Raw genomic sequence first — 11,275 nt, 5'->3', positions numbered from 1 at the left:
CGCATTCACATGAACATTCCAGGACACGTTATCCTTTTCACTTTAGTGCTCTTTTTTACTTTTGAATAAGGACCTCCTAGAAGTGTTTATCTTACATCTTTGATCGCAGTTTAGGAGGAGGAAAGAGAATGTGCCACTTTTCCCTGATACAGGGGTTTTAACAGAAACTGCGCACATCTTTCAGGTTATCTCCACCTCTGCATAGCTGTCAGAAGAGCTTCAAACACGCAATGAAGTCGATTTCGGTTTGAGATGAATGAAGCAGTTCGCTATATTCCCTAAATGAAGTTCTGAAGCGATTCGATAAATTACTGTCGCTAGAATGGCATTGCTAATCCACGGTTCGCTCAAATGAAGACCACCATTCGCTAAAGTGTCGTTTAATGAAACATCATGGGTGGGGCTTCGTTCAATAAAACGTCGTTCGATCAAGTCAGTGTCTCCTGGGTCGTACCTAACTCAACTTTAATCTCGCCACATGGTAGTGTGTTAATACTTCAAGACTAATAGTTTCTACCATTTTGACGAAGTGAATAGAAAATTACCTATAAAAAGTAACTTCACTTAGTTGCAAGTACTGAAAAATGTGCCTAAGATAAAGATACAAATACCGAGAAATAAAAGTACCTAGGTTTATACCTCAGGTACAAAAAGGTACCTAGATACCGCTTTACAGTTACTTATTTATTTTATTGATTTATTTAAATACCCTCAAGGCCAATCGGCATTAAAGAGGGGAGTGGGAGTAACAAACTAACACACAAAAAGAAACAAAAGGGCAGAGTACATAAGGTATCACGGCTGCTCGGGAGAGTAAAGAGTGTTTATAGCATTTAAAAAAAAAAATTGGGTCCCAAGAATATAAATTACGGAAGTCGGAAGGTGATTCCATTCCAAAGAAGTTTTATGGACGAATGATAGTAGAAATGTGTTGGTATTACATTTAGAAATTCCAACTTTGAGGTGATGATCGATGCGAGCTGAAATGTAGAACGTTGGGATGAAAAGACGCTGCTTTCAGTAGGGGTTAGCATGATAGATCTTGTGGAAAAGTCACAAACGAGCGACTTTACGTCGGAGAGAGAGGTTAGGCAGGGACAAGGTGATATTCATGGAGCTTACACTGGCAATGCGGTGATAGTTACCTAGAATAAAACGGACAGGACGGTTTTGGACCGCTTCCAGAACATTAATTAGGTTAGACTGATTTGGGTCCCATCTAGAAGAAGCATACTCTAATTTGGAGCAAACCAGAGATTTATGCAGTGTTAATTTCAAGGCTGACGGTGCGAGAGCAAAGTTTCTTTTCAGGTAACCTAGCATATGGTTAGTGTTATTGATGACATATTCAACATGCAGTTTCCATGAGAGGTTGCAAGTAATCTGAACGCCCAAATATTGATAACAAGAAACAGGGGCCAAAGGGACGTTGTTGAGATGGTAGAAGGGCACATTAGGACTAGTACGTGATATTTTCACAACTTTACATTTAGTAATGTTAAGTTCCATATTCCAAAGTTCACACCAGTGATAAACAGCATTCATATGTGTTTGGAGCTTTAAAATATCAGGGTCGTTAGTAGATTTAGTATATATTACGCAGTCGTATCCAGGTACACTGCGTAATATATACCTTGTACCTAGGTACTTTACAATCTTGAATGTCTTAATAAGTCCTAATAAGGTAAGATATATCTAATGTAGAATGCACCCATATATATCTTAGTTTTCCAAATATAGTGGAAAATTATTAAAGCTCCGCCAGGGTTGGGCAGTATCGCAATGCAAATGTATCACGATAGTATTTCAGAAATACATTTCGTATGTGTATTTCTGTATCGCAATACATTTTTTTTCATAAGTATCTGTATTCCTGTATCCAAATACATTTGGAATGTTTCTTTGTATTGCGATACAATCGGGGTAAAATGTATTTCGATACATCTCTTGAGAAATACTCCCCCCTCCCCCCCCCCCCCCCCCGCCCCCCAAAAAAAAACATCCGCGCGCATCTATTTTTTATTTTATTTTTTTACTTCTGAGGTGCTAGGTCAAGGAGATGCTGGGGCATTGTTACCATGCCGACCGAGGTTCCCTCCGATTCTCCGAACTATTTTTCTATGCGTCCTCTTCTCTCTTCTGAGAAGTGTTGCCTTAGTCGCGAACTCGAACCAGGTGGCGTGCCAGGAGTGGAGTGAGAGCATCTTCTGCCCTAGGTCCTCGGTAGGAATTTCTTGAGTGATTGTTTGCTGGCATCCAATGCCCGCGGCTAACCGCCTCTCTTGCTTTAGGGTACACAGTACAACCAGCCGGCGAAGCTGAGTCACAGTCCGTTGCAGCACGAGCCTGGCGGTGGTTGACTTGAAATAGATAGGATGGCTGACGCAGTGAAGTTCAACACATATTCGAAGGCGTCTGCGGCTGCGCCCGTAATATTGCACGGCTCAAGGGTACGTCATCAGCCGACGTGAACGTGACCCGCTGCTCTGGTGATCCGAAACCCAGAAAGAAGGCTAGACGTGGCCTCGCTGTGCCGACCCAGACTTCGTACACCTGTGACTCGTCTCGAGCGCGCTGTTTCTCGAAGGGCTCGCACCTGTGCCGGCAATATCAGGTCGCCATTTACGAGGCCTCTGTTTGGATGATGCTAGGCGAAACTTGCGGACTGAAATCCATGCGTCGGTGGCGGAAAGTCGGCAGGAAGGACCTCCACAACAGGGATGCCACCGTATCGTTTTTTCAGCCGTAACAGAAGATAAGGCATGTGTTCCAGAATGTTTCAGGTGGTTCACTACTCTCGAAAATTCCAAAGGTGCCTGCATGATCTTCAACGAGGTAACCTACAACGAAAGTACGTATTGTCCTTTCATACAGGAGCGTGGTAAAGTTTCATGGTCAAGGCCACACCTACAGATCAAGAATACCAGTTCATTCCACCGTGACATCATGTGATCAATGTTGACAGGGGCGTCCTTATTGGACAGGGGCGTTGTGACGTTTTGATGGGATTTAGCATGGCATATCATTTATTTAGAGGTCCAAGTCTTTTCGCATCCCTCGTCAGACATATAGGATGTCAGGGAAGGGACCGCGGGCAGTCCTTGGTGGAACGTTTTTTTTAATCCCATTGAAGACTCCTCGTCGTCTGAAACCACTGCCTTCAAGGCAAAGTGCCAAGCCTACGGGAAAGTAGTTTCGGGATCAAAAACTTCCACTTCCAACTTCATGCTTCATCTCAATTGGCATTTTAAAACAAATTTGAAAAATATCTTGCAGTATCAGTATTTCTGTATCTGTATTTCTAACCTCCCTAAAATGTATTCCTGTATTTGTATTTCCAAATACTTTTTGCCTCTAATTAAAATGTATTTCCGATACGTATCGCGATACACTTCTTCGGATATATTTGAGTATCAGTATTTTAGGTACCATTTTAATATATCCCAGTATTTGTATTTCCAAATACCTTTTTGAGTATTTCTGCCCAACCCTGAGCTCCGCGAGGAGCCAGGCTTTTTTCACTACGGTTCTTGAGGTGATAACATGTTTAGGTCATTCTACTATTGCGCTGTTCCTACCCTACTACGCAGCCCGTTCCTTCGTAGCGGAGGGGGGGGGGGGGAGGGAGGAAGGGAGGAGGCAGTTAGGGAGTACTGTTTGCGCACCGCTTACCCTCCTCCCTCTACACACCGCTCGGCGACACGCTATTGGTCGTGCGCGCTAAGACGTCACACCAACAGCTGCGCTTCCTTGCTGGCATTCTCTTCACCTAGCAAGCAGTCTCTGCGCAGTGTTGCCTTAGAAGTCTATTTAGTTACAAAATATGTGAATCACCTGACCATTATCAAATGATTAATATTGACTAACACGCTCAATAGCGTTGTCACCTGGCGGCGCCTTCGTTCTCACCTGAACTTGAGTTTCGGGGTCAAATAACATAAATGGATGTTGTAATCGTGTGAAGTAGGTATCAACAGAACGCACACAATTTTGGAATAATAATGTTTATAATTAAACCTAAAATAAATACATGTTTGAATACAAATGTGCAGAATAAAAAAAAAGCTAAACGAGTCGTAGTTTTGAGGCCTTAATGAATGAACGGTAGATGAATGAACACAATTTTATTAGTTTATTTACTTTTATTAAAACAAAAAAAAATCGCATTCGGTAGATTCACAAGGAAATTTTTGTAATTTTCAGCAGATCTTCTGTGTGTAGAGTGAGTTCAAGCTTCTCTATGCTTTGCTTGATCCCGCTCCTCAGGTCACGAATGTTCTCCTCTATCTTCACCCACTTCTCCCATGCAAGTTTCTGCACCTTGTCCAAGAAACTCTGCAACCTGTTGATTAGAGTAGCCAGGTTTTCTAAAACGGCTGAAGAAGATCGTCAGACAAGCCGTACGGCGCCAACTTCTCAGGTCGAACTATCTCCAGGACCTCCTTCTTCAAGTCACCAGCTGCTTCACCGAGCTGCCCCTTGAGATCTTCAAGTTGGGTTTTGAGCACCGTGGCACGCTCTCCGACAGCTTCCTTGATTTCATTTACTTTGTCTGCAATTTGTGCTCCTAACACGAGAAATGTTTCTTTTAGGGTTTTTAAAATAGTTTTGAGCGTGTCGACTATGTAGGCTTCGACATATTTGTCGCCGTCGCTTGCTTGGTAGAGGGCTGTCTTGTCTCTTCTGCAGCCGATGAGTTCTTTGACATTCTCCCTGGTTTCCTGAAGCGTTCTTTTAATGAGTTTTTCAAGCGCTTCCGCTTTGTCAGCAGTGACCTCTTGCACGTCTGCCAGGAACTTGAAAAGCTGCTCTTGAATCTTGAGCAATTTACGGAACGTTTCCATCGTATGTCCTTTGAATGATGCATACTGTGTTGGTTTAACCAATGCTTGAATCTTTGGCTTTATCTCTTCGCGGACATCGGCCACTTTCTCTTTAAGATTCTGAATTTGCGCTTTAATCTTCTCTGTGTGTTTACCGCCAACTTGCTGGAGCTCCGCAAATATCTGCTTCAAGCGCACGACAAGAATGAGAAACTTATCCTTGAGGGTCTTGGAGATGTCTTCAAGTGTTTCGATAAAGTAAGCCTCACCATCTTTGTCCTCATTGTCATCGTCGCTTTCGTGGTATAGAGCCATGGGAGAATAGCTGGAGCCGTATATGAGTTCCTGAATGTGCTCCCTGATTTTCTGACGCGTTTCTTTGATTATCTCCTTAAGCCTCGCCAGTTTCTCACCACTTACTCTCTTTACTTCTTCCTTAAGTTTGTTAAGCGTTTCGCGAAGATTGGCCATCTTAGCAATAATTTTCATCACGTGTTTTCCTAGTGACGCATACTGAGCCGGGTTAAGCAATTCTCCAACCTTCTGCTTTATAGCTCCAACAGAGTCGGCCAACGTTTTCTTCAGATTGTGTATCTGCATTTTGATCTCTTCCGTATCCTTTAAACCAACCTGCTTCAGCTTGGCAAATTTCTGCTTCAATTGCTCGACTATAATAAGAAACCTCTCCTTCATGGTCTTGGAAATGTCTTTAAGGGTTGCGATAACATAGGCCTCATTATCTTCATTATTGTCGTCATCGCTTAGATGGTAAAGAGCCTCCTGAGAATCTCTAGAGCCATGAAAAAGTTCCTGTATTTTAATTTTAATCTGCTTTCTTAACTTCTTCGCCCGTTCCTGCATCTGTCTCAATTTATCGCCGGTGATATCCTTCGCGGCCTTCATAAACTCATTAAGTCTTTCTCGAATCTCGACTATTTTTTCCCGAAAATTGCTGGCATGTTCGCACAGCGATGCGTACTGGCTTTTCCTGAAGAGGTCCTGCATTTTCTCTTTGAGAGCCTGGGTGGAGTCTTTCAGTTGCTGTTTCAAACGCTTAAGCTCTACTTTGATATTTTCGGCCTGATCGCCGTAAGCTTGGTTTAGTTCATGCAGCTTGTCCTTTATTTTGTCCCCGATGGCTATGAACTTGTTTTTCAGGATCTCGGAAATGTCCTTGAGGGTACCAATGACCGTAACTTCTGTACTCTTGTAGTCTGATGCATTTTGAGAGGATTCAGTCACCACTGAGTCGTCTTGGTTGCATTCAAAGTTTGTCACATCTTTACTTAGTTGCGGCCTGAAGAGCAGCAAATATTTTAACATAAAAACAAGTCGAAATACAAATTGGGTAATGTTTCTAAGACCTTAAAATTTGGTAAGAGGAACTCACCTGCCACTGCAGACTAGCATGACAGTGGTAGTAGAAGCAGGGAGAATTAAATGTTAGTGGATTCTCATTAAAAACGTATATCCGGAACTTACTTTGCATTGAAAGGGCCAGGATGGAGAATGCCACAAGATATAGACGTCTCATCTGCAATTAGGTGTATTTGTTTTGTCATAAGGTAAAGTAATATATGTCTACCGTATGACTGACACTTTACATTTTGTTGATTGAATTACAAAAAAAGTAATGCAGTTTGGCTGTATTAATTTTACTGCGTCTCTTCAAAAGCCTAAAGCTTGCTTCACTTTTCATACCCATAAATGTTTCTTTCTTTGCGGGTTCACTATTGCAACTATTTTTTCCATCTGTATTTTATATTTATTTAGCATTGCGCCGGTAAAGGCACTACAGTCTAAAAAAAAGAGGGTGTAGACGTTACACCCCTTGTCACATATACGACACCCCAAAACTTCAGTTGGATGTACAGCGCACTGACGTTGTACCAACAATACACAATTTCACGAGCGGCTTGATATCCGAGTTGTACAACTCATTAAAGTAGTTAATGTAAGTATGACTGAGTGCAAAAAAAGTTATCAAGGTTTTCCATGCTCACCTGCAAAACCTGTGTGTTTTTTCCCTGTAGACTTTGATACGTACTTTAGCTGTATAATATGTTATATCGCACCGTCATCCACCCTCTCGCAAAAGTTCAGGCAGTCAGTTCGAAGTCGGCGCGCTGTACGCCCAACTGAAGTTTTGGGGTGTCGTATATGTGCCAAGGGGTGTAACGCCTACACGCTTTTTTTAGAGTGTACGCGTTTTCTAGGGGGCACAGTTCGTTCATCGAAATCTATATAATTCGCTCTTTTCTTGAATTAAAAACATCCACGTAATTTCCGAAATAATCACCGTAACTCAAATAGGCTAAAACCCCTCCGTCGTTTTAATATATCAGATTGCCCATCTTTAGCTCTTGCTAAAATCAAAAGTTAAAAATACTTTACGTGAATAAGACGAATATTAAACAGAACTAGAAAAAAACATACCATAATGTCTTTATTGACGTAATCCCATAAAGTTGTGAAGAAATTGAAATACAAATAAAGTTACCTATGCAAAAACTGATTCAACGGCCGGCAACATTATGTTCGTAAAAATGTGCCTGTAATATTTCAGCATGTGCTTAACCCTTCCCCTCCCCTCCTTTCCATCTTGCTTCTCGCAACGCTTATGTTTTTGAAAGAGTTTGGATAAATTACAAAATATATCGAGATTCTAAGTCATCAACCGGTTCAAATCTAAATCCATCTGGCAGTACCTTGCTCTTGGTAAAATGACCATTATTAAGTAAATACATTAGAAGTCTGCAGTGAAAATACGATATTCGAATTCGACCTATTTTGTTTTGCTTTCCCGCGCCTTTGGCCTTACGATGAAACACCAATAGGAGACGGGCTTAACCGCTCAGCAAGTACTATATGAGTTGACAAAGACAAAGTTCAATTCGTGAAGATGCAAAGGTCTGCTTTCTCAAGAAGTGTACAGTCATAACATCTGTGAGAGGGAACAGCCCGACGTGCTTATTTTGATAAACTGAATTCCAGTTATTAAGGACGTTCTTTTTCAAACTAGGGCAGAAACTCGATTTCTCGGTTCCAGTCTTCTAAATATTTTACAAATAAAGCAATAATTGAAATTGGGGAGACTGCGGACTCCCTAATCCTTCCGAATTATCGCTTCCGTGAAGGGAACACTAGGATTCCTGAAGCGTCAACTAGGCACCCTGGGTGACGGTTCAGGAATACTCTTGTTTTATTTGCGGGTGCGATAAGTTACATGCGAACGCCATAAGATTGTTGCAGAGGGTGACACCAAGGATTTGTCTGAGTCCACTAATTCAACGGAAATTAGTGCAATAACACAGGGGGTTACGGCGGCGGTGAAAAGACGTGAATGTACATTTATAAGGGTCAACACGTAAACACGGAAACACGTAAAATTACTAGCCTACAAATCACTAATTAGATGAAAGTTTGAATATGCATCTGCCATCTGGAGTTCGCATCAAGTTTATCTTATTAACGCTCTCAAAGCAGTTCAAAATCACTCCACTAGATTCATTCATCCTTCATATTCGTACGATGTTAGCATTTCCTCAGTGAAAGCTGAATGAAATCTAACTAAGCTTTCTTGTCGTCATTGCATAAAGAGTCTTTGTTTATTTTAACAGTTATGTAATTCTTCGCTCGCCCATGCACCCTACATTGTACCCCGTGCACGCATATCCCCAGCCGCACTGGTCACCCACTTTAAATCTCTCACCCAGGTACCTGCACCACTAGCTTTTATTCCTAATTTTTTTCTCGAGCGGCCTGTGACTGAAGCGGCCATTCCCACCAGATTGCTGCCATAACCTGCCCATCAAACTTCTTGGAACATTTATCACATTACCTTCAAAATTGAAGTGCTGTGGAAATTTGTTTATATTAACCCACCCTTTATATAATACTTTTAAGGAGGTTTTTAAGGAAATAAAGTGAAGTTATTCATAAAGTTCAAGACTCCAACGAAAGCACTGCCCGCCAAATGTAGCGGTAATACTTGCCCACGAACTTTGGAGCGAAACGTACGTACGCGGCGTCCGGGGCGTCACATCTAACTGTGACGTTCCATTTTCTTTCAAAAGCGCCCCCAGCAAAAACAAAAACCAAAAAAAAAAAAACGATTTTGCCTTGAAAGAATTTAAGTTTTTCTTTTCATCCAATGGAAGAGCCAATAATAGAAATTTAATAAAACAAAAAAAAATTACCATCACCCCCTCAAAACCTTATTTTAAATCTGCCCTTGCTGTAATATAGCGTACCTGGATCAAGCAGATGTCTTCACACTACGGTCATGCACTCTCTGCGGGCGCGTATAGCGGCGAACTTTACAGACTCAATTCGTCCGACGAGCACCTAGCTTTGGGTATACCACCATTTTGTTGTGAACTGGGAATTGTAAGCCCTAACAAATAAAAAAAAAAAGGTAGATGGACCTTGTACAAAACATCTGAATATGATTCCTTAATTGCTTTATTTTATTTTGTAGCACCGGGAGGAAATTACTCCACAAAAGTGACAAGGGCAGAGAGTAGAAATGCATACGGATTTATATAAAAATATACGCACACATCTAGACAAAAATACACAAGGAACATATATATAGATATAGGCAGAAATGTACACCGAAATATATATAGAATATAGGTGTTCACGAATACAAAATAAGCATATAAGCCTTAATAAACTTGATTATCAAGAAAGGAAAGCCGAAAGACAAGAGACGTCACTAGTCACTTTCGTTTAAGATTAAAAAAATCAAATCCTTTCATTGTTAGAAAACATTGAAACAGTCTACTAATGGGTAGCCGATTCTATTCTTCAACTATAAGTGGAAAAATAAGTATTTGCAGACATTACTTTTACAGATAATTTTCTAATTTGGCAAGCGTGATTTGACCTTCCTTATTTAAAATATGGCACATACCAATCTTTTGTCTCTCAATGTTTTGTTCGAGTTCAGTGAATGCATCAGTTTTAACCAAATATATTTTCTATGAAAGTACACTCTGACCTTACTTGAAGGTCAATTTTGATAGTCCGGATGATTTCCTCATACCCATACCTCCCAACAACAAATCTCACACTTGTTTTGCACTCTTCAAATTTAATAAATCTAAGCGAACGGTAAAAAGGATCCCAAGTTATGCAGAGCACATTTGCTTTTAAAATCCCGCCGCCTAAAGTATGGAAGGCTTTTGAGGCTGCGTTCGCAATATGCACATAAAAATATAAGACAATTGGTACGAGGAACTAAAAAAAATATTCTTTTACACACAATACACTGGAAGACACCTGAGCATAGAGTTTTTTGTGTGTACATCACCTATATCTTGCATTGTCTTTAGCAATAACTATACTCTTCCACGCTGTTCCCAGAGAGGGTTCTGAGAGTGGACCAACTTGGGTTTACAAAATAACTCGATCACCGGGCACGAAATCTTTAATGCTTAGTAAATAGGTATACTGCTACCTTTCGTTATACCTTAAGTAGCGGGATTGGGAACTAGTTATAAAATAAACACAAAAGTACGATCTAGAAACGCGATGTATCGGTTGGCGATAACACACAGGTATAAACAGGGTGCCCACAAGCTCGTAGCTTTGGCAGCGCTTACAAATTGATGGGAAACGGAGTAAATAAAGTTCCGCCATTGAAGCCTATCTCTCATTTCGGTTGTAAAGAAATCGCAGCGCTTTCTCCCGGACGTTTTTCAGTGCGTTAATGAACGCTTGGGGTCATGGATCCCATACCGTGCCTATGCATTGCAGAATTGGACCAATTAAACTTTTATACGTTGCTAACTTATTCACAGATGCATAACGACGCCAGCACGTGCAGAGACTTTGTGAACATGGTAGCCCGTTTAGTCACGGACGACATGGGAAAACACGACAACACAATGCGCTAACTTCAACTGTTCATAATGCAGAAAAAAAAGATGGGTACAAATACTCCGCGCCATCGCGTCACTCAACCAATACCCTGCCCTGCCATTATTCGCAAGGACTGGGTCTCTTTGTCCTCTCGTCCGTGTTTAAAAGCGCCGCCTTGTTCTTAAAGTTTTAGCACCAATTCGCCCAAGAACCAGCACATTAACCTGCAGAGAACTCGCACATTTTTTTTCCTTTGTATCTCCTTTGCTAATATGTAAGTAGACCCCTTTCTAAAGTCACCCCTCTATCGGAAGCTGGCGGAATCCCTGTACCATAGAGGACACCGACGACACACCACAACCAACGCTACTTGACAATGGATGCAAACACCCCGCATCAAATGCGCAACGTCACGGCGTTCGTTGTCTGCCAGTGCGTATGCTATCATCGGCTAAGCAAATCAAGCGCAGACATACAACGTGACCTTATAGTTTTAGTACGTGAGTTTGTGCTTGTGTTTCTTCTAGGTTTAGACTCGCACGTTCAGCGGTGTGGGTTGCTCCGCCATTGTGCAGCAATTCTAC

At 41.5% G+C, this 11,275-nt stretch overlaps 1 protein-coding gene across 1 annotated transcript; it reads right to left on the bottom strand.

Moving 5' to 3' along the window:
• Positions 1-4,122: 4,122 nt before the first annotated feature.
• Positions 4,123-9,214, bottom strand: LOC115332974 (uncharacterized protein PF11_0207-like). Its single transcript, XM_042293867.1, is given in 5 exon segments — positions 4,123-4,385; positions 4,388-6,120; positions 6,214-6,226; positions 6,306-6,357; positions 9,077-9,214. Coding segments are annotated over 4 exon segments (2,007 nt in total). The 5' UTR covers positions 9,077-9,214; the 3' UTR covers positions 4,123-4,176.
• Positions 9,215-11,275: the final 2,061 nt, after the last annotated feature.

Source organism: Ixodes scapularis, unplaced genomic scaffold, assembly GCF_016920785.2.
Source record: "Ixodes scapularis isolate PalLabHiFi unplaced genomic scaffold, ASM1692078v2 PGA_scaffold5__190_contigs__length_132052651, whole genome shotgun sequence".
Lineage (NCBI taxonomy): Eukaryota > Metazoa > Arthropoda > Arachnida > Ixodida > Ixodidae > Ixodes > Ixodes scapularis.
This window is presented reverse-complemented; position numbering and strand designations above follow the sequence as displayed.